The sequence below is a fragment of the Papilio machaon genome, chromosome 12, assembly GCF_912999745.1.
Source record: "Papilio machaon chromosome 12, ilPapMach1.1, whole genome shotgun sequence".
In the NCBI taxonomy this organism is placed as follows: Eukaryota; Metazoa; Arthropoda; class Insecta; order Lepidoptera; family Papilionidae; genus Papilio; species Papilio machaon.
Genome location: NC_059997.1, coordinates 6,716,916 through 6,743,052, shown reverse-complemented (window position 1 = coordinate 6,743,052; position 26,137 = coordinate 6,716,916). Strand labels below are relative to the sequence as shown.

The window sequence follows — 26,137 nt, the reverse complement described above, 5'->3', positions numbered from 1 at the left end:
TTCTCAGACCTACTGAATATGCTCACAAAATTTCATGAGAATCGGTCTAGCCGTTTCGGAGGAGTACGGGAACAAAAACTGTGACACGAGAATTTTATATATTAGATTACCTATACACATACTTTCGTCAATTTATCTCGTGAACTCCGTTTGTTTGTTTACATAGTCAAAGCATACGTCTTTGGAACAAAGTATAAAGCAACTCTAGCATCAAATTGACTTGCATACAAATAATAGACTGTATTGTCAGCATTGAATACCCACACAGTCATAAACGAATATCGTCAATGCTATTTTCAATTTATTTCAATTCAATTCAATTCAGACCCTTCACACATCAATATGGGACTGCAAATCAAGCTTGCCACGCAAATCAATGTTGCCCGACGTGCCATATTATCGAATGTTATTCAATGAACCAAATTACGAACGATTGGAAAATAGCCCTCACTGACTGCTCTTACAGTTATGGTACTGTAGTGACAGTAGATGTCGACAGACTTAAATATTAGCTGTATTTAACTATTTAATATAATAATATTGAAATAACATTGCAAGAAAAACTTAACTTAAACTCGTACGAAACATTGACAGTCCGCAACGAGTGTATGACATAAGTGCACCAATATTTGTGACGTATGCTCAATTATATAAAAATTTGTTAAAGATTTTTGGTGTATTTTACACCCGATGAAATGCTGCACAAATTTTATCGATGACGTTACAATGGCAATTGCCACAGATATTCATGCTAGGCCCAAGGAAGTAATTATTCACAAAATTAATGTAATGTAATCTTTAATGATTAAAAAAACCATAAAATAAAAATATAATTTATTTTATCATTCATTGCTTTCATTCATAAATTTTATAATCACAGAGTCAAGTAAAAAAGTTTGGTATGGCCCTTAAAGGCAATTATTTTCCGCCTTTTTAAATCTATAAATACGTTACGCGCGACAACATAAGATATTTATGTCAAACATTTATGGCCATCAACAATAAACACCGTTGCAACAAATTTTCCAATTCATTTAATCATTTAAAAGTGATTATCGTATTTACTTTCTACTTACATAGTTTATGATACTCCCATAAAATCTTAAAGTGTTTTTATTCATTCTAACCATAAACTCCCAGTATCTTAACCATAAATTAAATAAGAAAAGATCACATGCCTATTTACGTAAAATACTTTATTCGCAAAGATGTTTTTACGGTCATAAACGTCGAGAGAACACAGAGTGGGTTTACACATTCACGCCATTTTGAACAGTTAGGTAATGCCGACAATGGAAAAATTATGATACATTCAAGTCTGTAATATTTTAAATTATATTGTAATCGACAAAGTTTCGCTTCTAAGGTTTCATAAAACTATTGGATGCTGAAATTAATATTATTAAAAAAATTACTTCAATCCTCAAATTAGATAGAAGGCATAGAAAGATAACCCATTTAAGTCTTTTACAGTACATCTTATGTAGTAATGAGTAACTCAACTAACATTGATGACCTGCAGATCAGCTCACGGTTCACACGTGTGAAGCAGATCAGGGAACCGGCTCGTAGCTCAACTCAATTTGTACCCACATAGAGTTATACGTTTTTAGCTGCGAACTCCATTCAGCTCGCTCGTTGGCAAATTATAGTACATAGTGATGAGCTGTGATCTGATAATTTTGTTGTGGAGCAGCTAACGGTTCAAGTCTATGTGACTTTAAATCGTAAACACAATATTCTGTTGTTTAACAAAATAATTAACAAAGCTCAAACATTACCAAAAAAACTTGAGAGGTGTCAAGGGACACCCGGATGGAACGAAGTTCCTTTCGATTAATTAGTGAAGGAACCAATGTTTATTCTATGAATAAAAAACTTAAGTCTTCACAAGAAGTACATTTTATTTATATGAATTTTCGTTATATATTGTCACGTCGTTGCCATGGTTACTATAGCAAAAAGTGTCGTGACAACTTTTCGTAAGAATTTTTTCCGTCTAGCCCCCTTTCACAACGCGCGATAAGGAACTTCGTTCCAAAAAAAACTATCGTGCAATATCTTCTCGGTGCCGGACATAAACATGGTAAATACATTAATAGATATAATAGATATGACAGTGTATACTGATTCAAACTGGACATAGAATGTAGTCATGTTTTACATTCTCAACTGACTTGCAAAACAAGCATGTAAAATATATTAACTCTGTAACCGGTGTAGCTGATATTTCTTGATATTTCGTAGCCTTTATTACAAAACAAATAATCCAGTAAGGGTAAATATCAAATATCTTCATAAGCATTTAATATCCTCTGTAGTCCAAAAAAAGTGTATTTTTGCCCGTCTTTTTAACTGGTATAGCGCCTAGATCGAGAACGCCCTTCGTAATTATTTACTTTTAAATTCACTTAAGTTCAGTAAAAGATTTCGAATTTATCTATCGAACATAATTTAAAAAAGGCAATAAATCATAACAGAGAAATTTAAACTTCATTTTAATTAATTAAGATTTCTCTGGTATATTAAATAATTAAACAATCTATCTAAAACAAGCTTTTTCCCGCGACTCTGTCCGCGCGGAATAAAAAATAGAAAACGGGGTAAAAATTATCCTATATCCGTTTCCTGGTTCTAAGCTACCTGCCCATCAATTTTCAGTCAAATCGATTCAGCCGTTCTTGAGTTATAAATAGTGTAACTAACACGACTTTCTTTTATATATATTGATTGAATAATAAAATACAATTAAATTAAATTTTATTCTCTTCAATAAAACATAGTCAATTATCTTTCATATGCAATCTTTTCAATTGTATTTAAGATTTAAACTGATAACTACATAAACAGCGACCGTTAGAGACAGCAATGAGAGATCGTTGATAGGAATTATTACCACTTGGTACCTCAGTAACATTCATTGAAATCCCTATCAACGAGTTAGATGTTCACTTAATGAGTTGGACAGGTGATATCACTCATCTCGCATACTTTCACGTCAAAGTCCGTCAGATTAAGTCCAGTACACACTTATATGCGACTATCTTTACCTCCTTGTTGACCACATCTTATGTGAAATATCGCTTTCATATATTATATAGCTTGTAGTGTAGTCTTAAAAAAAAATATTTTTTACATCTTAATAAAAATTATAAATGGATGGATGTTTGTTAGTAGGTACGGATACCAGAACGGCTCAACGGATCTTGATTAAATTTTACACAGATGTAGAACGTAGTCTGGAAGAACACATAGGCTACTAAACAAGTGTTTTTTTTAAATTCCGCGTGGAATGAGTCGCGAGCGATAGCTAGTGATTAATGAAATATATACTAATTGATCTTCGAGACATTTCAGTATTTTTTTATATTTTAAAGTGGCCAACGAGCAAAATGGTCACCTGAATTCGCTGAAATAGCGAAGCAACCGATGCCCATTGACTTCTGCGATGCCTACCTTTAATCAACGGAGAACAGCACGCACAGAAACAGGATATTCCTTCCTATGCGTCCCCTCCACCGCAAAATCCACTTCCCCTTCCCTAATTTCCTTATGAGAAAAGGGTAGGAAAGGAGCGTGGACTAAAGTTGGGCCTCCTGAAGACTAACCTAACCTGACTTTATGACATTTTCGTAAAAAAATCATGGTTTTTATATCAATCTCAGGTAAACAAAAACGCCAGTAATTGTGAAGTGCCCTTAAGACTGTTGTGTTAAGTTTTACGAAGTTGGTACAACGTGTCTGTATTTTATAGCTCTGGAAACATCCACCGTTTCATAGTTTTTACGTGCTAACATCGACACTAATTTTAACCATTCCGTATTAAGCGATTTCTATTTTATTTTCGTCACAAAGTAGTCAAAGCACATAAGTGTAACAAAATTGGAAAAAAAGCAAAATTGATCGATTAAAATAAAACTAGCTGACCTATCAATATAAATAAAGCCCTGTCGTCGAACCTTTGTCAAGTTGCCAATTACCGTACACCATACCTCATCTCACCGTACACCTAGCAGAATACAACAGAAATAAGCTCTCGATTTTACCAATGCTAAAATAGCACTGGCAAAATTGGTGCTTTTATTATGTTACGATATCGTTTTTTTTTTATTATCATAAACATTATTCGAGACAATTGCTTCTAATATCTTAAAACATATTAAATCGAATTATTAACATAATACAACAACAAACATGTTATTGGCTTGTCCTTTTCCTTGTTTTACTGTCGAAGGTAGAGTCCAAGAAACTGCAATATTTTTCTCGCTCATAAAGGTTTCTCTCTTACCTGAGTTTCACGCTTATCGGTCGTCTATTGGAACCATATAATGATTCTCGCTTATAGAGATTTCTCACTTAACCAGTTCTCGCTTGTCCAGGTTCGATTGTGATCCAAACACCTGGTCAATACCTATTATGTTACTATAGTAATAGGTACAAGGCATCCGAGCATCCGCCAACAACCAGCACGTATTACACACCGCCAGCACGCCTAGTACTTAAACATTCACGCCTATCTTAAAACTAAAGTCGATAATAATATGGACCCGCTATTTATAATAATTAAATATAAAGAAAATAATTTAAATACCATTGGACTAAGTATTTTTTGTAACGTCATGCTTTTGGACAAGTCATTTTAGTAACTTAAAAGGGGAAAGAAGTTCTGATCCTGCATCTTTCACTCTTTATTGTATATACCAAATGTTACCAATAGGTTTTCAAGTTCAATTCAATAGGTACCGACTAAATCTTGAAAATTACACTTCTCTACAAAATTTAATTAAAATCATTACCAACGTTTCTGACATACACAAAATAAACGTACATATTCTTAATTTTTTTTTTAAATATGATGTTTATTTTTATTGTCTTATCCATATTTTTCCATGGATTAAGTTATGCACCCGGGAAATTGATTATAAATCTTCGCAGGTCACAAACACCAGGAGATTTTCAACGTACAGCGGAGCGTCAACATTCGTCGTATATCAACATTGCAACATTGAGATGTTTACGAATAACATTAATAAAATATTATACAAGCGACAATACAAATGGATTGTTACGTACCACTTTATTTACGGCACGGTGTTTTATAAATGATAATAAATCTTATACGTCCATTTGATGTACTTTAAAAGAAATTACGTACAGTTCTCCCTTACGATGAAATGTGGTTTTTCTACAGCATGCTCTTTAAAAACTTCTAAATTATTAGATCTCTACTACATTTGTAGACATTCATAGGTCATTCAATTTAGGATTTGGAACATACTGTATCATTACATTAATACGTAAAGAAGGAAATCTTTGTACTTTATATGGAAATTACGCCAACGGATAAAATTAAAATTTTACTTAGTTAAAATGAATGTGGAGAAACAGTGCATAAAACTATTTTTATAAAAAAATATTTAGTTTTATATTATGGTTTAATTTCGACCAAGTGGCGACTACTAGTTTAGAAAATTCCACAAGACACATTGTAAGTCAATGTACAGGTTGTGTTAGAAATCTTAAATACAAATAAGCAGCAAGCGAATGCTTACTTGGTCATTAACAAGCTACTCGACCCACATAGAGCCATTAGCGTTTTAACACATTACCTACAAGATTTCTAATATGGCATACGCCTACACTGGACGACGGAACTCACTGCCTAGTAGCTAGTAACTTAGTACAGTGGTATTAGATCCTACCGTTGACGTTAAAATCAAATGTAGGATGCTAAAAGAAAGTACAAAATTCTAAAATGCAAAAAAGAGGTACAAAACATTAAACAAAAAAGTAAAGTAACAAGAAAAAAGAGCAGTACAAACTTTAGTATAGTCGGAGCTGTTAAGGGGTAACTATGGAAATCATACTAAACTCCTATTTAATTAACCATTAAACGACTCTGAGTAGGAACAAATGCTAGGAACTACTCAACGTCTAACTCTGATAGTTAATATCAGGCATAACTAATGTATGATAAAAATTACCAGTTATAGAGATCATTATCTCACTCCAAACCTTTCTATTTGATCAATCAATTGACTCGAAACTTGGACTTCAAATATGAACAAATCACTTTATTAGAAAACAATAATACACCTAGAACACTCCATTATCAACCTTATTCTACACAACATAAGGTAACCACACTCGCAAATGTATGTTGGTGGAGCAAGAAAATTTAATAACCGTAACGTGTGAAGCACTCCGTTCATTAAGCTGACAAACGAACAAACAGAAAGAGACGCAACAAAGCTGAACCATGTTTGTTAACAGCCCACTTTTTATTTTGTCAGCATTAGAAAGTAGAAGCTCGAAGCATTGTTCAGTTATAAAATTAACGTAAATATTGTGCATTTAGTTTTTCAAACAATTTCCTACCACACTTAGCTAAGTATACAGCCAATTTACAGAATTGTACACAACGTCTGCTTATTTATTTGATATGTTTTAATGTTTTACCGCAATTGATGAAATCTAGAGATATATAACCTAACAAAATTCCAATAAAAAGAAAAGAAAACGTTAAAGAAATCAAAATTGAACAACGCTATATTCTAAGTGCACCCCTGCCTTCCATATCTAAGGCCAGATATTCGAAACGCTTTATCCTTTAAACGTCGTACGCCATTCGTACTAAACTAACAATAAATAACAGAATCACGTCGCTGTCAGATGTGACAACGCCTTAAAACGCTTCGAGGCAATTTAAGCAAGCGTCCGTTCTACTTACAATAACTTAAACAGGTCTGTGGAAGGCGTCGCTTGTTGAGTGTTATTAGAATGAAGGGAAATGTTGCACTGTTACTCTCCCGGACATAATCAGCTAAACCAATTTTCTCTAAAATGCACATTGCAATTAATGTTATCTTTGTGTACTTGTTACGGATACAATTGTTACATTATACGTGTCTAGAATTAGACGGATGACTATAATAAAATGAAAATACTTTGTAACGTATGAGAGACATGCTAGAAAGATTTTTCAATAATCTTTATATGAGAATTAGCTGTCATAGTATTATAAGTAGCCTATGTGTTCTTCTATACTATATTCTACATCTGTGTCAAATTTTCGTCAAGATCCGTTGAGCCGTTTTGGATATACCTTCTAACACACATCCATCCATCTAAACTTTCGCATTCGTAATATCAGTAAGACTAAAAATACGATACGACTAAAAAGTGGAAGACGCGTGAGTGGTGTCCAAAGACTGCGTCCAAAGGAAATCCGTAATCTTTGCAGATCCCAGTTACGGACGTTAGTTGTGTTGTTGTAAAGAGGAATACTTAACAGTATACGATTTGTGTGTTTGTCGTTTGGTTTGTGAAAGCAGTGTTGTTATCTTATTTACGATTACATTTGTTTGGCGAGCTGTTTGTGGCTTGTCTAATTGTGAGGCTAAGGCGAAGTGTCTAACGCTAGTAACCGCAACCCCTCGATGACAATTATCGAAGCCTTTACCACGAACAGGAAGACCATAATATTTATGTGAGATGAAAGTTGTGTTTACAATAACCGTAGGCTTATATTGCAAAAACAAACGCAAAATAATTTAGTCATCTTTTTTGTGAAGGTAAAGAAGGATGCTTGTTTTCTACATTTGCGACAATGGAATTCCACAGTAAGAATGTTTAAAACCGTCGTTTTAGTACTTGTAAGTCAGGATTCGCCTCCACGCTTAGCATTTCTTGTGTGTATAATAAATTTCATATACATAAACTACAATCAAACGCCATTCATCTTTGACGTTAATAAACCTTATATTTGCATACACTTAACACTCATTTGAACTTTACAGTATCGCAATAAAGAATTTTTAATAGCTAACGTAACTCACTTTGAAATATCAGGCGCGATAGCTTAACATCAAAAATCTTAAGCTACGTTCACATTGAAGGTAAAATTAAATTCACATGCATTATTAGTCAGTGATTACGCCATGCGTAATAACGGTAAGTTAGTTTATTATAAACAAAAATATTATATGGTCCAGAACCCCCTGGGGTCCACGGAAGAACCGCCTGTGGTGCAAAATGGCGGGTGATTGTGGGTTCACAAGTTAGTAATTAAAAGTAGAAATATTCTCTGCGGTATGTCCAAACAATTACAACTTAGTTTCTTCAAAAAAGAACGTACCCTCTTGAAGATCGACAACGCATCTGGTAGTTCTGGTATTACAGATGTCGCTGGGCATCAAATCAATTAACATTAGGCGATGTTAATTTGATTCCTTCTTCTATTCAAAAACCAGTAAAATTTAGAGAGAAATCTAGAAGGAAAAAAGGTTGGAAATGTCTGCCTTAGAGCGACTTGTGAGCAGGTGGCGAGCGACATATCGCCGTAACAAATGATATCGCCTTCGGGTATCGCTTTTAATCGACGGCGCAGTAAGGAAGCCGTCTTGAGCACTTTTCCCGATGATTGCGAGCGCTTTAGGGCATATCGTCTAATCGTTCAGACAGCTACAGCTGATTGATGGTGACCATTAGCCGTTGCAGCGCTTTAGCCAATCACCCACGCCTTTTTAATGAGCTGATAATAACGGCAACAATAATATCAACAATTTTAATTACTATATTCTTTAAATTACATACATTAACATGTTAATTTCTCCAGTTACGTATGGTCGCTTGAACTAATATTGCTAATTGTACGTACATTTTAGATTTTTTATCTGTTTGTCGCAGTCAATTGTGAAAAGAAGAATTGTATGCAAGCAACCTACAATTAAAAATGCAATCTAATTAACAACTAAGTTGAATGAACAATTAATCTAAAAAAATCTTTTGTTTCAGTACTTAATATCCATAAATTTAATATAGTTTTTAACACGTCAATAATAAAGGATTTTACCTCTATGTATAAGAATTAAATTAAGATACGTATCATCTTATTTAGTAAACCTTTATACCGTTTGCCATAATGTCTTCAAAGATTTCTGATGCCATGTTTGGAAAACCGTTACATAGAGAAGTTAAATATTGTACTAAACAATTCAATTCCGCACATTATGGCATACCGTAATGGTACTCTATACACAATTATACTGGAATCTCTGAAGTTGAATTGCGGGAAGTTGCCAATAACGCCAATGAAACGCTTCCCTTGTGTGAATTTATCTTATATCGTTAACGAATATTACTCGGCAATATATCCGTTTGGAATATTTACTACCTTATTCTAATAGAAATAAAGGTGATATTTAATAGATGTGTAACCTGTCACGCACACGTTGTGAAATGAAACAAGTTATTGCTGAATTATGTCCAAGTATCATAGATTACGTAATTGCAAGTTATAAACAAATATTTTATTTTAACCATCACACAACGACTTCTACAAATAGTTAATCGAAATCATAATGAACTAACATCAAAGTCAATGCAATCAAAGTTAATTAAATTTTAAAAAAGTGTACATTTTACTTATCTTATTGATGTCGCTTTATTTTGTATACTTGTAAATTTACATCTAATTATAAACAAAGGCGCTGTCGCGTGCGACTCCGTCCGCACGGAATTGAAGAAAATAATGATACCTTCAAACAAATATCTTAGCATTAATATTACTAAGATTATTAATTTAATGGAAGGAAGGTAATAAATATATAACTTATATTATTCTGCTTTTAATTTATAGTCTAACCGCGACATGTAAAGCATTTATTTATTTGTCCCGAGGTCCGCCAACACGTCGCGTCGGTTGACGCAGCGGGCATTTGTTTACGGCGGCCATCTTGACGCGTAACTGTTATTACGCTATTAAATATCACTTTTGTAGAACGAGTGTCATCAATTCTTTGTGCTATTTCTGATGCACTTCATACTGCAAGCGTTATATTTTTTAAAGATGTCCATTATTTTTACAGCCTTTTATATGCCAGCAGTTTTCTAATAAATTTTGAGGTTATATTCAATTTGAAAACTTTAAGGTTTGAAATAATTGATAAAGTTTGCATTAATTCAGTATCAAGCTTTCCTTTTGTTAATTCGAAACCTAAATTTCGGGAAAAGACGTACTTAATTAATACAACTTTTAAAATAAGTTATATCAATAGACATATTGTATTGTTTCATGGATTGACATAATTTATTTTTGTTTGTATTGTCATAACTATTTTATTAATTAGTACATCTTTTCCCGAAATTTAGATGTCGAATTAACAAAAGGAAAGCTTGATAATTTTCATGACCCTAAAATCTCGCTAGTTTAATATTTTGGAATATTAATTTTATATAATGGCTATAGTTTTAACAATTCATTAAATTATCTAGTACATAGAATTTCTCAACATATAACATATAGTATATAACTTCATATTGTTAACTTGACCCCAGTCTTGTCCGCCTGTCAGGCTGGTCAAAATAAGCTCGTGTTACAAGTCAAATGCGAAAAGGGTAAAATGTCGCGACCTCTGACCACTTGGTGGATAATGTGAACACGAAAACGTTGTTTTGTTTTAATAACAAAAGAATACAATTGGATGAAAATAAATGTTGTTATTTGAATACATTCATTTATTTATTTACTGACGGGCCTAAATAACAATAACATATAACATCGTAGTAAAAATAATTCCAACGAGAAATACCTCTCACATTTAGAGATGAAAGTAGATTTATTTCAACCTACAAAATTAACAATTATTTTATTAATTTTCATTTAATTATGGTGTCTGTAAGTGTCTTTAATTAGTCTCGCTCTTCATTCAAAATCGAAACACATTGGAAGAGAAATGTTTAGAGCGAATAAAATACAACTCCATGTTATATTCCTACACTACCTAGATTTGCATATAAGTTTTAATTCAAGATATCATCTAAGCAACGAGGCTGGAATCATTTTAAATCTGCAGTGTACCACCGACTGCGCTCTAAGGATGCATAAATTGCGGACTGACCTTTCAAACGGCCGTATTTATAGAACTGGTCTAATCTCGTTGAAATATTGATATGAGCCACTAAATTTCATGCTAATGAGGACCGAGTAACGTCCGCGTCTGTCGTGAGCCGTTGTAGTAATGATAGCTTACCTCCGTATATTTGCAACAGCCGTATTTCGAGACATTATGCGTTTTACGTTTGAGAAAGTTCCTGGCAATTTGATTGAAATTACTTATATCTTCGTTTATTCTTTTTTTAATTTGTTATATCCGTTAAGAGATATTTGCTTTTGTAACTTCAATCTTTCCAGAATTTTAAATTACACAAAGAAAATAATTTTATTGTACTTTTGATTTGTCATTAAATCAATATTAAATTCCTTTGGGCAATGTGAATGAGATGTGCCTTATTTTAATAAAAAAAAGCTTTTTAGATACAGCAAACGGATTTTTCTTTTTTTTTATTTAACCTTTTAATATACTGAAGAACTAAAACCCAGGCACTAGCTCCTACTTAAAATCGTCATCCTTCCTTTTATAATTTATTGCAAATTCAGTAAACAAAACACACTATAAATATTTATTTTGTTTTATTTGCTGCCATAAAATTATACGAAGTTACCGGTGAGTACTTTCACAACGAAATAATCATAAAACACAAAATACAAACATTCGCAGTCGGAGCTAACTGTGCTTCGCTAAATATTGTACAATTTTGCAATAACATTTAATAGGATCCTTATTAATTCTTCGACAATTACTGTAAATTGCAATTTGTCGGAATATAAAACAAATCAAAAGTGTGCATTCATCACAATTTTAATTAAAAAATTTACATTGTATAAATCAGTTTTTTTAACGTAATCATAACATTTTTGATTCAGGCACCGCATTAGACGCAAAAAAAACTCTACAGCAAAACATCCAGGGTTACCTACATCCCGATTTCCTGAGTTATAGAAAACTAATTAAACTCTAAATTATCGATTACAAAGGTTATGAACATAAATTATTATCAGAATGAAATGAAATAGATTTCAGAACTGCACTAATATATCAAGTATCTAAATGCCATCCAAGCGCATTAAAGCGTAATCGACTTCGGCACGAATTTCATGAAATATCAGAGAATGTAACAAATGATAAATATTTTAAAAGTATCGTATCTCAACTAGAATTAATAATACTCAAAAAATATAATATGCCAAAATGTCACATTATATTTCATAATGCAAACATTTTTTTTTTAATTTATAATCTGTGATGTTGAATAAACCGGCAAAGCTGTCGCAAAAGCAAAGGTTGATGGAACATATTCTGACACATTTCTCACAAGACACAAGCAGATTCAAACTAGTCATTATGTCTTATGCTCGTTGCATCTATGAGCCAACATCTTGACATATGATCGACTGGAGATCGTGATACTTGTCATATTACAAAATGCACTCGACAGTGACAGTCAACGATTGAATACGTTATGTTTCACTCGTATATCAAATGCATCACAAACTCAGATTGATTGTTGAGTAGTTTGCTCTGACAACATCATTTATTTGTTGCAATTGGAATGCTGCATGAATAGTATTAAACACAAGGTTAAGACATTAATGTAATCTGTAACCATGTATTTTTGATGTAGGTATATAAGGATAGCTTATATAGACATATTACAAATGGAAGAATAGTACATACTCTGTCAACCCTACTTAAATCACTTGCGTGTAAAAGCCAATAAAAAGAAAAAAACCCTACGTAAGGAAAAGAGCAGGCTTATGTTGAAGTTAACAATATTACTTATATTATATGAAAATCAAAAATGCTGGTTACTTGTAATAAAAATAAATAAATTCTACATTCATAAATTTTATTAAAAACAAAAACTCAATTTAAAGCTTAATAATAAATCCTGTCGTGAGAAAACTTTTTAACATTATCACTATATCAGAGTAACAGCTGGGAATACTACAATCCATATAAGTACCGAGCAGTCATGCAACAAACAAAATGAATAACACTGAATCTACTACGACTTAATGCGTCCGCGAGGTCCTGCCATACAAGGTAATGAAGCATAGGGATGGGCATGATTCAACGAACTATTAAATTAACCATCGATCGCCCTTCAACGTATCAACCACTAGCCGTTTGCTTTCAACTTAATAGTCGATTAACGTACAGTTTACGTGGGAGTCACTGATCTCCTTCGGGTCTTCCTTTATTAAATAAATTTCAAGTAGTTGAAAACACTAACTGGTTGAAAAAAGTAGAAATAACGTTACGTTTCGTTGAAATAAAGAACCGTCAATGCCCATCCCTAGAAATCACCCGCTCAAGATTTAAATTCAGACGTAAATCTACGTATAACGAGCTATTAGTTGTCAGTAGCTTTTGTTTCGCTTCTCTTTACTTTTCCATCGTTAGTTTGTATGGCACTTTAATCGACACTAATGGCGGAAATTGATAATTTATTATTTTACCATTTTCATTTGTTTACTCTGTTATAGCCTTTTATAGCCTGCTTTAGTTTTAATGACATTTAACCTTTACTAAACATTTAAATCATGTTTCTTTGGAGGGCTCCAATACAAAGAAATGCCAAAAACAGTAGAAATTACAGAGGAAGGGACGGTTTGAGAATTTGGCTTCCCTTTGCGTAATATGAATACAACCCTAAATTTATTTCACTTATCCAAATAGCAGTTGCCCGCGGAATAAAAAAATGGTATATAACAAATATAGACAATGTCAACCTGAACTAGTGTAGCTTCCTAGCAATGAAAGCATTTTTCAAATCGGTTCAGTAGTTTCGGAGCCTATTCAATGCAAACAAACAAACCTTTCCTCTCTTTAATACCACAGTATAGATTTAAAACGTTATTATATTATTCTCAGACTTTCAACGTACACGGGTCTGGATGATTGTTGTTTCTGCGGAGACATTTAAGAAAAAAATCAGATTTAGGAAATTACTTTTTCTGTTACACTAAAAAACTATAGGTTTTTTTCATAAAATGCAAACTTGTAAATGCTTGCGTTGTTTAATGTTATAACTAACTATATTAATAAACTGTTTGTATTATATTCAAATGTTTCGAAAAGCCATTGACTGGATTGTGTGTCGCAAACACGTTTTACAAGCATTACCAGTCCATTCCTATCCTTTCCATCAAAGCGTAAGCACAAAAAGAAATCCACTCGTACTGAATTCCCCGTAGTTGTCCGACTTTTTATCTCTTCGAAGTAAACACATTTGCGGTAATTAAGAAAACAAAGTAAGGTGGACTTAAATCAGTAAACCAGTTCGAACGACAGTTGTCGCCGCACGGCGTCTGTTGGATTTGTCGTTTAGAAAAAAAACTCGATTCTACTATGGTTTGTTTTTTGTTTGTTAAATACCGTACTAAGAACTTCACTAGTCTTGTCTTTAATGCTCTTCACTTAATCCCGTAAATAAGACAAAAAAATATTTGGTTACAATGTTAAAATAAAAATTATTTCAAGTAATAATTTATTCTAAGATGTTAACCTAAATTAGATATAGAATCAATCTAACATAAGATAGGAAATTAAAATATAAATATTGCAATAAAATTAATAAAAAGTCACTACGTATTACTAAAGACATTCATATTTATAAAACATGGCAACACTTTTACAATAAAAAGCGCGCTTCACATCAGGATCAAGCAATAACCAACTAAATTCATATTCCAGTCGGCGATAGACCATGTGAAAAGTTTAATTACCGTCATAAATATAATAAAAAAGTAAATAATTAAATCGAATATATCACGATCGGTACTTTTAAATGATTTTCTAATAATTCATGAATAAAGAAACGTTCGTGTGAGACGGCAGTGCTCAGTGGCTGCGTGAAGTGATACAAAAAGCGTGGCCGCTAACGAGATGAGAATCACTAAGACCCCATTAAACGTTTTACGCAACTACCCGCATGCTACCGATACATTGTTAATTTTGTCAATTATCGAAATAGTCATATTACAAACTATACGAATAGTGTGTTAAAATTAGTTTATGCTATGAGAAAAAAATAACTACATATAGATTAAGCTATTTTTATGTCATGTTTATAAAAAAAATTAGGTTTGTCGTTATTGTCAATGATTCGTTGTTGTGCTCAATAATAATTTCACTACTGAACGAATCATTCTTTGTCTTTTTCAGAACTTCTATAAGTATACCAGTAAAATTATAAAATGACGATGTTTACAATCTGGTGGTGACTTTATACGCGGTAGTTGAATCCGCTTGCATGGAAGTACAGTTGTCTTTACCGTTTGTCTAAATCTAGCCGCAGTTACAAATAAATATTCTCAGTATATTGAAGATGTTGCTGTATATAGGGAATTGTTCCTATGTTCTAAAAGTCTTTTATCTAGTATCTTTTATGATTGGTGTTTCGAGTTGCGAACACCTAGTCACCAGGCTCACAGTTATGGTACATCACAATGAGCCGTGACCTACCAAATTGGTTGTTGAGTCGAAGCTCAATGGTTCTAGTCCTGAACTTTTGAACGGGTTCGGAGCTAATTTACGCATGTCATAACACAAATTGTACTTTAACTCTTGAACACAAAAAACAATCGTTTGCTTGTTTTGAATTAATGGCCATATGTTACCCACTATCACTTGTGTTATTTCGGCATTCAATAGGTTAACGTAATTAGCGAACGTAATAAGCATGAGTTATAATTCTTTTATTGCCTCGTAAAAAATGATAAATAAATAAAAAACTAAGTAATTGTAAATATTTTATTTTCGTTAAAATACAATAAAATAAAAGCAATTTCTCGTTCATAAATCTTTCGACGAATGATGAATTAATTTTCCAAGTCTATAGTTATATTGAATAGTCCTTCGTCCAAGTCGGTGACTATTTGATAGTTCCACTTGTCATCGCCGCTCACTTCGCGCGAGTATTTCTGAAAAGATCGTTCATTTACTAAGAAAATGATTATGCTCTTTGCTTATATAGCTCTTTTCACATATGTTAGCGGCTCAATGTAATAGGCGCGCTGCGCAGTTCCCTGCCCCCGAATACCGCTACGCACCAACATACCTAACACTTTGTTCTGTGCAGCGACTCGCGCTAATTTAAGAGCCGTCAACATATCTGACGTTTACTGTATAAAAAATATTTTGTCACAAACAAACAGCTCTAAAAATAATGAATCAACTAGTATAGTAAACCATATCTCGATGGCTCCTACGTAAATTATGATAAACCACAATTTTGCTATTTACCTCTGATTTTTGTTTTTAAAATTGTTAAATAGTAATTTCTATGTGAACTTAAAAGTAAAATTAGAAAGAAGAAGATATTTAGACTCTGGTTGTCTATTCTATATTAATATTTGATGCGTCGTAGCCATCGATCTTATACTCGACGAACTTCTAATAACCTTTAAAATATACACTATTTAAAAAGTAACACATATAGATATTAGATATTTGAATGACTCACAAGTATCTTAACAGCCTGCCGAGTGTGGGGGTCCCAGTCGAGCCGTGCGCCGACCGCCGGCCACTCTGTGGGTCCGCAGCTGACCACCTTGCCGCCCACTGACCAACAAGTCCACACCACGAACCCGTTCATTGGCTGACGTTCATCTGATTCTACATCCCTGGTAAGTGTACTTTTATTTAACACGCCAGTTGAAGTTAAAAAGAGCCCTCTGCTATATTAATCTTAACTTAAAATCTCAAACGTAAAAAAATAATTGGAAACTAGTCTAGAGTGAAAATATTGTTCCACAAGGATCTTAAGGCAGTCGTAAAATATGTGAACTAACAATGTCATCTTGACAGTGTCATATTCTGACCAATGAGAAAGCAGCAACTGCACGGATTAATGTTACCATTTCTATCTTTTCAAAATTACAAATAAATGTCACGTGTAACAAATGTCACGTGTAATAATATTAAACGTAGTTTAAATTGTCACCTCCCCTTCCCATCCTATCCTTATAAGAAAAGGGTGGGAAGGGAAAGAGGACTAAAACTAGGCCTCCGGCACCAGGTGACACTCACGTGAAGGTATTAACACCATCTGTGGCCAACTTCGGCTTGAGATTATGGAAGTCGAGGGCGAGCAGTTTGCGGGGAATTCCCCGACAGGTGCACGGGTACTCCCACAGCGGCTGCGCTTCGATCTCAACATCACTTAGGACACGAGAACTCTGGAAGACAGTCACCAGATCGTAAGCTTTAATTCTAGTATGAGTACTTTAACAGGTTTAGTGTCACCTAAAACTAAAACTTAAAAAACACAGTGGCTAATTTTCAAACCATTATTTGAGGCTCATTAGTAACTCTTTGTTTAAATTTTCTTATTGTCTATTATAGACGATAAATTTTTTTTTAACTTGTCAATGTAACATACCTCAACTAGTTGATCAAAAATGGTCACATCAATTCCTTCACAGACCTTTAAAGGTACACGAATCTTATGTAAATCCAGAAACTCGACTGGCATCGCCCAGAATTCACAACCCTCAGGTATTATTGAAACTGTATCTCGTAACTTACTTCTATATTTGTGTAAAAGATATGCTACTTTAAGATTCTCCCAAGGTAATATTGCATCACTAAAATTAGGATCGCAAATTACATTTGTAACATCTTTCAATATATCATCACCAACGTCCGCTATAATTGTAACATTTTCTAGAAAATTCTCTTTCATATAGTCGTGTAAGATTCCGATATTAAATTTCTTATCTTCAAGTATAAAAACATGTTTTGCACCAAGTTTTGCCGCAGCCAGACCTAACAAAGTGCTTCCATTTAGATCCAGAACTACAGAATCTTTAACCAATTCTTCTTTAAGTCGTGCTAGAAGTTTCTTACTTCTTTTACCATCATTTAAATATGATACATGTGTTCTTGAGAATGTCATATGAACTCCGCACTCACAAACTGGTCTTTTGTAATGTTTATGTTTGGTCTTTTCGTCTTCTAAGTAGAACCAGAGTGAGTATTCATCTTGGCATGAGATGAGAGTGACTTCAGTGTCTTTGTGTACAGTCAGTTCTTGCGGAAGGTAGTAGACAGCTTGCATCCAATGATCACGCCACGGTATCGTGTCCTGTGGTCTCTCCGAAGACAAATCTGCATCCGGATGACACCACCAAGGTGCACAACTTAGTACTATTTTACCTGTAACAAATTATAAATTAAAAAAAATTTATTAATTAAAAAAAAAAAACAATACAAAACATATTGCATAAAACATTTCTCATACAAAACCAATGTTATATTAATATAGCATATTTTCAGTAATTTAAAAGATATTTTAACTAAAATAATAAAAATAATATAAATTTAAGGAATATCAGGGATCAAATTCTAAAAAATTAAAACAATACAATACTGTTTCTGTCTATACCACTAAAGATCTATATTGAAAATATTTCCCTGTCTGTCAGTCCATCTATTTATGTGTCTGTTTGCAAATTGCGTTTGTTTCGGGTAATCTCCGAAACAACTAGACTATAAATACTAATTTAGTTTTTAATATAAGACAGGACTTTTAATATAATAAGTCGATTGCACAATTGACTTTATTTAATTTTAATAACATAATCAAGATTTAACAAAATATTTACGCCTCACTGTTACAGAAGTGTCAGGCTTGCTCACACGAGATGGACCAAGTGGCCGCGGGAACAATTTAGCCGGATAACGCAAATCCTTTTTTTTTTTTCGGAGTTCGCGTAATTTTACAGATTTTGTTATCTGTAAAACATTTTACTATTTATTCCAAGCGGACAAATTTACCACTAGTTCCTTAAACTGTATTCAAGTAATATATACCACAAAAATTAAAATATGTACCAATATTTCAGAGTAGTTGAACTTACCTTCTGTATCCATATTCAATTCCCACCACATAAATACCATCTGTGCTTTCCCGGTATTAGTTACTGTAAACTCTTGTTTAACAGTCTTCTTAAGATCGATAGGAGTTTTACCAGACCAGTCGTAGTAAAACACAGGTATTTGTTCAGATAGTTCACGGAATGCTTTACGTGGCAATTGAGATAGTAGTATATCATGAACTGCAGCTGAACCTGCACAGTCTTTCATCTGAAATATAATTTTCATATAAACCTCCTAATTGATAAAAGCCACAAATTGGATGTGGTAAGCAAATCCATAGCTCCTAGATGTAGGTTTTGATTGAAGTTTTAAAATATTACTAGACATTACACAAGAAAATTATGTAAAGCAGTGTTTTTATATTATAACGTGATAAATAAGCAAGCGGCCACCTGAATTTGCCGTAATAGCAAAGCGACAGCTGACATTGCCTACCTTTTTTAAACAATATACTTATAAAACATACAAAATTTCGTTAGCATGAAGGAAAAGAACAGTGCAATAAAAGCAATAAATAACAGTGCAATAAACCTTTTGTGGTGTCCTCAAGATAATATCTAAATCATCATCGGCTAAATCATTTAATTTATTCCATTTCTGCATTGTGGGACATTCAACGACCTGTGCGTATATCACCGCAGAGTCCGGCACCACAATACAATCTTTTTCTAAAAGATGCTCATGTGCATGAGTGAATGTTGAAAGAGCACCTGAAATAAACAGGTTACAAACTTAAGTATATTACTTCAAAGATTATAAAATTTATATGAACATGTTACGTATTGTTGAAAGAATAAGTTTAAATCCTTCATATAACAAATTTAAAAAGTAAACAATCAAAAAAAGTCTAGTTGTAAGTAATAAATAAATCTATGTACCTTCACCAATCAATTCAGTATCAAAGACTTCCGTAACTAAGATATTTGCCTTCTCTTTCATATCTCCATTCTCACCCACAACAATATCAGTTGAACGTTTCTGTATGACAGTTATTTTGTCAGCAACATTGTTACGTTGCAATATCTTAATACAGCATTCGGCCATAGGTTTGAATGCTTCACATGCAACAATAGAGTCAGCCCCGCACTTCGCTGCCATTATTGAAAGAAGACCTGTTCCTGTGCCTGAAATTTTTTAAGAACGAGGATCATAAACTTAAATTACACACTTAAGAAAATTCAACTCATATATTCTGATCCTACAAATAAGTTGAGTGTCTTTTTAAGATATTTTGCAAATATTTATTACATTCTATTTAATATATGTTTTATTCTCATCATCAGCCTACTATACGGCCCCACTGAGGGGCTCGGAGCCTACCCCAAGTTTGGGGTGACTAGGCCATAGTCAACCATGCTGGCCCAGTGCGGGTTGGTTGACTTCACAAGTTTCTTTGAATTTCTTCTCAGATATGTGCAGGTTGCATCACGATGTTTTCCTTCACCGTAAGAACGTCAGATAAATGTACATGTGTAAATCGAGAGTCGAAAAACACATTGGTACATGGCGGGATTCGAACTCAGGACCTGCAGATTGCAAGTCAAGTGCTTAACCCCTGTGCCACCGACGCTCTTTTATTCTATTTTGTTTTATTTCATTAAATTTTATTCTAAATACAATTCTAGCTTGGTACATGTAACATTTTCTTCCCTTTTATATCTTGTCATGATTTTAACTTAACTTTTAATTTATAATAATAACAGAAATATTTGGAATGGTAACAACAAAAGTATGAAATAATATTTCTGTAACTGTAATTTCACTTGTAAACTGGGATTGATATGTAAAAATGTGTGTCTATTATTATTAATTAAAAATTACAATTACTGGTATTATACTATTTTTTGTTTCAATCTATATTCTGTTGTATATTTAAGAAGTTTTATAATTAGACTTACCTATATCCAAAACATTAGCCTTCTTTCCTTCACTGTGCATCTTTTTAATAGCCAACCGTAGTGCTCTATAATACTTTTGATTTCTCTCTTTATCATGCAGCATATCAGCAAACCCTGATCGCGCAATCTCCTGATGGTAATCATAATTTTCGTGTTGTAATTCCCATTCAGTACTCCCCGTTATGGGATTACGCTTCTGAGTGAAAACTTGCATGGTTTTTGTGGTACAGCGTCTAAATCAATAAAAAATTAAGTGAGTCTATATTGTAAATGTCTTCTTCAATAATTCTTCTTCACTTACAATTATCAGTTTACTTATGTTTGCTAAATTACCGGTATCCCCCGACCTCTGTTGATTTCTCAGCAAATAATACTTACCTTACAACGAAAGACAATGCAATACTAGTACTACTTTTATATGTCTGCAAAACTTTAAACATTTAATAACTCAATATTTATAATTTATTTATAATATCGTCAATTGTTCGCTCCATAAAAAGTTATAAAAAAAACAATGTGCCTGATTGCGACAAATTTGACACTTTGTCATACTGACACTGACATTGACAGTCGATGTTTTTGCATAGATACAAAATAAAAAAAGAAACAAGCTTTAAATATTAAATCTATGTTAAAATTAATGAAAATATAAATATTCTTTTCCTATTATTCAACTTCATACTCATTACCCATTCATGCTCTCATTACACATTTATGCAATCTCTGACTATTCCATTTTGCTTGTGTGGCATGCCGTGATTGTATTTATTCTACAGCTCTTTTTCATTTCGTATTTTTCGTGATGGCAGTTATATTGTCATGGTTGTCATTCGAATCTTTCATTACGACGTTTTGCTATCATGGCGGCCACCGTCGGCAGGATTTGTGGGGCTCGACTTTTGAAAAATTATGGCTTAGTTGGACCCCAGGTATACGTAATATCTAAAAATTACGTTTTATGCTCAAAATAGAAATGATAAACAAGTTTTGAGCAACTAAATTGTAAAAAATATGAAAACGTAAACCTTGTGAATTCAATGTAAATTGGGTGTATTTCACAATTTTTATAAGTTAGACTTTGCTAAATGTGGTGAAAAATGTGGTTAAGTAAAACATATGAGATCTTGCGGTTGCTCAGTGCTGTAATAGATTTTCATGGCGAGTGATAACCTTCTAACATTATGTAACAGTGCAGAAAACTAATGGAACCTCTCAATTGCAGGTATGTCAGCTGTCCACCAATGCTCAAGGATGGACCAAGAGTAGGAAATTGGTGAGTCTAGATTTTTACATCTTTTCATACATATAAAATTACACGTACGTAACCTTAGTGTTATGTCAAAATTACGTACTTATTGACATGTTGAAACACTGATCTCTATAACTGAATCTTTTATGTAAAATTATTTTATTATATTGACAATATATTTACTGTTTTAAAGTTCAAGATAACAGATAAGAATAAACAATCTGATATCTTCATAAAAAACAACACACTTATAACTTTTCCACACTTGTTTTCAGCTCCTGTCGACATTAGGTGTAATAGGTGGTGGCGCTGGGGCTCTGCTGTTTGCCCTAGAGCAGTCTGTTGATGCATCGGGCACTGAGGCCCATCCATACCCCCAGCCGTGGAGCCACAATGGATGGTTCCAATCACTTGACCATGCCAGGTAAAATAAATAATTTTTTTTTTAATCAATAATTTAGGCATCTGTACAACTGTACTACTTAATATTATCTCAAAATGATTAATTTGTCAGAATTTACATTATACATAAAAGTACTATTGTATAATACACAAAAAACAAGCTTATATACAAATAAAATGCAAAAAAATTAATAACGACTATTTGATTCAATAGCTTATTACACTAGCAATTATACTATTAAAATATCCCAGCTGTAAAAATGTATAAATTTATAAATGTAGTATGACAAAAGCTTCTACTGGAAAAAAACCTTTATTAACATTGTATAGATATGATTTGCTATTTCTAAAACAAACAATATAGGAAAAATATAACTATCATGTAAGAATCCTTATTTAGCTTGATAATGTTCTAAATACATGTGACACACATTCGGGTTATTGATTTTTAATTTGTCATTACATAACATAAAATGGAGTGTCCATAAACATGCAATTAAATACAATTAAAACTATTTCTGCTGTAATCTAAAACAATTATTACATTCAATCTGTAACAATCATAGTAAAACATAGTAAGAAATATTAAAAACTACATCTAATATTTAATTAATTATATATCTTAATGTACATTACACAGTTGGGTTCCAAGTATGCAAATTGTACAACATTTTATGGCCCTATTATGTAATGTCTGTAGCATTGAAAAGGTTAACAGCGAATTAGGACAGATATAATTTTTTTAGATTATATCGACGCTGGAAAGCGTAAACGCTGTAACCCCGAAAGTATGAACTTTACAGGAGAGCCAAAAAATCATAACTCGTGAGCTGATACGCCTACAAGCATGCGGTATTTAGCAATGTTGTGTTGTTTGTGCTAACCTATAATAAAATCATTATCGTTTGATAATGGTTGAAATTATTAACGTGTGAAAAACATATTCACGATTTCAAGGGTTACAGCGGTTATGCTTTCCAGCGTTGATATCAACACCTTTTGATAAACTGTACACATAATATGTCACAAGAGTGTAATTCTGTTTTTTTATTTTTAGTGTCCGCCGTGGTTATGAAGTATACAAGCAAGTGTGCAAGGCTTGCCATTCACTACAGTATGTAGCGTTCCGTAACCTGGTTAATGTTACACACACTGAGGCAGAAGCTAAGGCTGAGGCCGCTGAGGTTTGTACAATTGTAATTTCTTACTAAAATTGCTATTGTTTTTGCCTATGTCTGCATATACAACATTTTGTTTAAATTCCCATTAAAATCTAGCCGTTTCTGAAATTACCCAGAACACATGCAAACAGCCATACACAAATTTAATGCAAACTTTTGAAGATGCATCTTCATGAAATAAAAAAATGTTCACATACTTTTCTAATATCCTGTTCTAGTTTCCTAATGATAAAATATATTAAATGTAAACGAATTGTAAAATTATCACCCATTCATTGTCTATACCAGTGTGCCGATCACTTAATCATTTAATATGTAAATTTTCAATGATTTTTTTTGTTCAGGTAATGATCAAGGATGGGCCTGATGAGGAAGGCAACTACTTTGAGAGGCCCGGCAAGCTTTCTGACTACTTCCCATCGCCTTACCCCAATGAAAATGCTGCCAGGGCTGCAAATAACGGTAAAAATATTATCACCAATAACTTTATGTACCAATATATGTAATGCAGATTTTTAGAAGAACCATAAATGCTGATTTAGATTAAGTGTACTGAACTGAGTTAGAGAAGGCATTATATGCTTAATATATATGCCTATACTTGATGGTATTGTTGACTTCTTAAAACTTTAGTGAGTCATTATCATCAACCTGCCCTTATCCCTATGGAGGGTCGGCACAGTATGTACTACTCCTCTATACATCTCTATCCGTCTAACCGTTATATCTGATTTTACTCCCTTCTTACACATATACTCTTTCACACAATCCATCCATACTTTCTTTGGTCTTCCTCTACTTTATAAAATATATAAATATACGAGTCATTACATAAATAAAAAATCACGGCTTTAGACACATATGTTTTGATGGTACCAATTAGTTTTAAACCTGTTGAGGGTTCTTCAGGGTGAGTGAATTAACGGACTTTATTCATAGTTATTAAGTTATATAAAAATTACATCTCTCTTTACCAAAGTGGTTAATAATACAAACAATTTATCATTCCAGGTGCGTACCCACCGGACTTATCGCTGATAGTCCTGGGCCGCAAGGGAGGCGAGGACTACATCTTCTCGCTGCTGACGGGCTACACAGACCCGCCTGCAGGTGTCGCACTGCGCGAGGGACAGAACTACAACCCATACTTCCCCGGCGGAGCCATTGCTATGGCACAAGTACTTTTTGATGAAGTAAGTACAAGATAAATTATTTTTAACTTAAAGACTTATTAAGTAGTATATGTCTTCTTCCAAACTATATTCTATATCTGTGCCTAATTTCATCTAGATCTGTTAAGCCGTTTTGGAGATATGTAGTAACAAACATCCATCCATCCATACAAACTTTCACATTTAAACTTTCGCGTTTATAATATTAGTATGATTAAGATAGTTTGGATGGACTGTGGTAACAAATTGTGTTTCGATGATATATTTAAGGGATTGAATTCATATTAAATTCGCTAAACTCTGCATACATTTTTAAGTAACTAAAATTTTGTTTAATTTCGTTCTAAATGCTAAATATGTTTGAGACGAGACTAAATATGTTGTTTGAGACGTATAATAAATGTATGCTGACATGTAAATAATGTTTTAGGCTGCGGAATACAGTGACGGTACTCCGGCGACCGCGTCACAGCTCACCAAGGATGTGTCAACGTTCCTGCGCTGGTGCTCGGAGCCCGAGCTGGATGACCGTCGTCTCATGACTATCAAGGCTATCGGCATCTTCTCCACACTCGCCGCCATCGTCTACTACTACAAGCGGCACAAATGGAGCTCCCTCAAGTCCAGGAAATTAGCTTACAAACCAGTATCTAAGAAATAAATACCGCTAAAGCAATGAGTAGTAACAAATTGTACCGTTTTAGAAACATTTTTTTTTCTATAGGCACAAGACGTGTATTTGTTTATAATTAAATTAATTTATTTCATAAATAACAATGTTTATTTCTTTCCTGGAAATATGCAATCATGTAGTTTTTGACGTCTGTTACCATGTTGTTGACCTAACGAGAACTTTTGTGGTATGTGATTTTATTATAAATAATTAAATAATGTTAGACAAATGCCATCATTTTAACACAGTAAAATTAACTTTTGAATTTAGTTAATGTGCTAAGAACTGTGCTTGTGATGTTCTATGGGTTAAACTGAATCAGTGTACAGTTGAATAAATGAGTTAACCAAAATATATTAAATGGTCTTTTATTGGTTAAATATTCTGAATCGTTAAATTGAGATCACCATCAAACACTACATTCAACTCCATTTAATACTATTTTTAATATTACTTTCTAACTCCTCATTTAACAAAACTCATCAGCTTTAATCAGTTCGCTCCTGGCCTTTGTGCGGTCTTCTTTCCAGTGACATCCACTACAGTTCTCACAAATACATTGTTTTTTCTGGAAGTTGGGCTAGTGGTTCTGATCTCATTTCGTAACATCCTTGGTAACTTTGTTAAACTATTTAGTTAATAGCAGGGGCTGTGTGTCATCCTACTAATCAATGATAGAAACAAAGCAGTAGGGTCCACGTGTTAGGTGTCCTTTAATTCCAGGAAAAGTTTTAGTCTTCGTGGAATTAAAAGTAAATACTGCAGATGAGATAT

At 33.2% G+C, this 26,137-nt stretch overlaps 2 protein-coding genes across 5 annotated transcripts; one reads left to right on the top strand and one right to left on the bottom strand.

Annotated features, from left to right (window-relative positions):
* Positions 1 to 15,676: 15,676 nt before the first annotated feature.
* On the bottom strand, positions 15,677 to 21,169 carry LOC106718323 (protein arginine N-methyltransferase 7). 4 transcript variants are annotated; one of them, XM_014512376.2, is made up of 9 exons: positions 21,065 to 21,169; positions 20,687 to 20,925; positions 19,667 to 19,912; positions 19,320 to 19,498; positions 18,770 to 18,995; positions 17,290 to 18,065; positions 16,938 to 17,086; positions 16,372 to 16,531; positions 15,677 to 15,829 (listed from the first exon to the last, which is right to left on the bottom strand). In XM_014512376.2, exons 1-9 carry the CDS (start codon positions 21,124 to 21,126, stop codon positions 15,728 to 15,730), a joined length of 2,139 nt encoding a protein of 712 aa, XP_014367862.2. In that variant the 5' UTR covers positions 21,127 to 21,169; the 3' UTR covers positions 15,677 to 15,727. The 4 variants fall into 4 exon arrangements, with proteins under 4 accessions (XP_014367862.2, XP_045536165.1, XP_014367864.2 ...); XM_045680209.1 differs by having other exon boundaries at positions 20,687 to 20,919; XM_014512378.2 differs by having other exon boundaries at positions 20,687 to 20,919; positions 21,020 to 21,085.
* A 346-nt stretch (positions 21,170 to 21,515) lies between these two features.
* LOC106718326 (cytochrome c1, heme protein, mitochondrial) lies at positions 21,516 to 25,724 on the top strand. The gene is made up of 7 exons (XM_014512381.2): positions 21,516 to 21,615; positions 21,909 to 21,959; positions 22,211 to 22,359; positions 23,395 to 23,521; positions 23,863 to 23,980; positions 24,530 to 24,711; positions 25,121 to 25,724. Exons 1-7 carry the CDS (start codon positions 21,547 to 21,549, stop codon positions 25,349 to 25,351), a joined length of 927 nt encoding a protein of 308 aa, XP_014367867.2. The 5' UTR covers positions 21,516 to 21,546; the 3' UTR covers positions 25,352 to 25,724.
* Positions 25,725 to 26,137: the final 413 nt, after the last annotated feature.

Coding starts and splice junctions, on each gene's coding strand:
- LOC106718323 (XM_014512376.2), bottom strand. CDS start 21,126: ATGTTTAAAGTTTTGCAGACATATAAAAGTAGTACTAGTATTGCATTG. Junction 20,926..21,064: donor GCATTGTCTTTCGTTGTAAG/GTAAGTATTATT, acceptor AATTTTTTATTG/ATTTAGACGCTGTACCACAA. Junction 19,913..20,686: donor GGCTAATGTTTTGGATATAG/GTAAGTCTAATT, acceptor AAAAAATTTCAG/GCACAGGAACAGGTCTTCTT.
- LOC106718326 (XM_014512381.2), top strand. CDS start 21,547: ATGGCGGCCACCGTCGGCAGGATTTGTGGGGCTCGACTTTTGAAAAAT. Junction 22,360..23,394: donor CAATCACTTGACCATGCCAG/GTAAAATAAATA, acceptor TTTTATTTTTAG/TGTCCGCCGTGGTTATGAAG. Junction 24,712..25,120: donor CACAAGTACTTTTTGATGAA/GTAAGTACAAGA, acceptor ATAATGTTTTAG/GCTGCGGAATACAGTGACGG.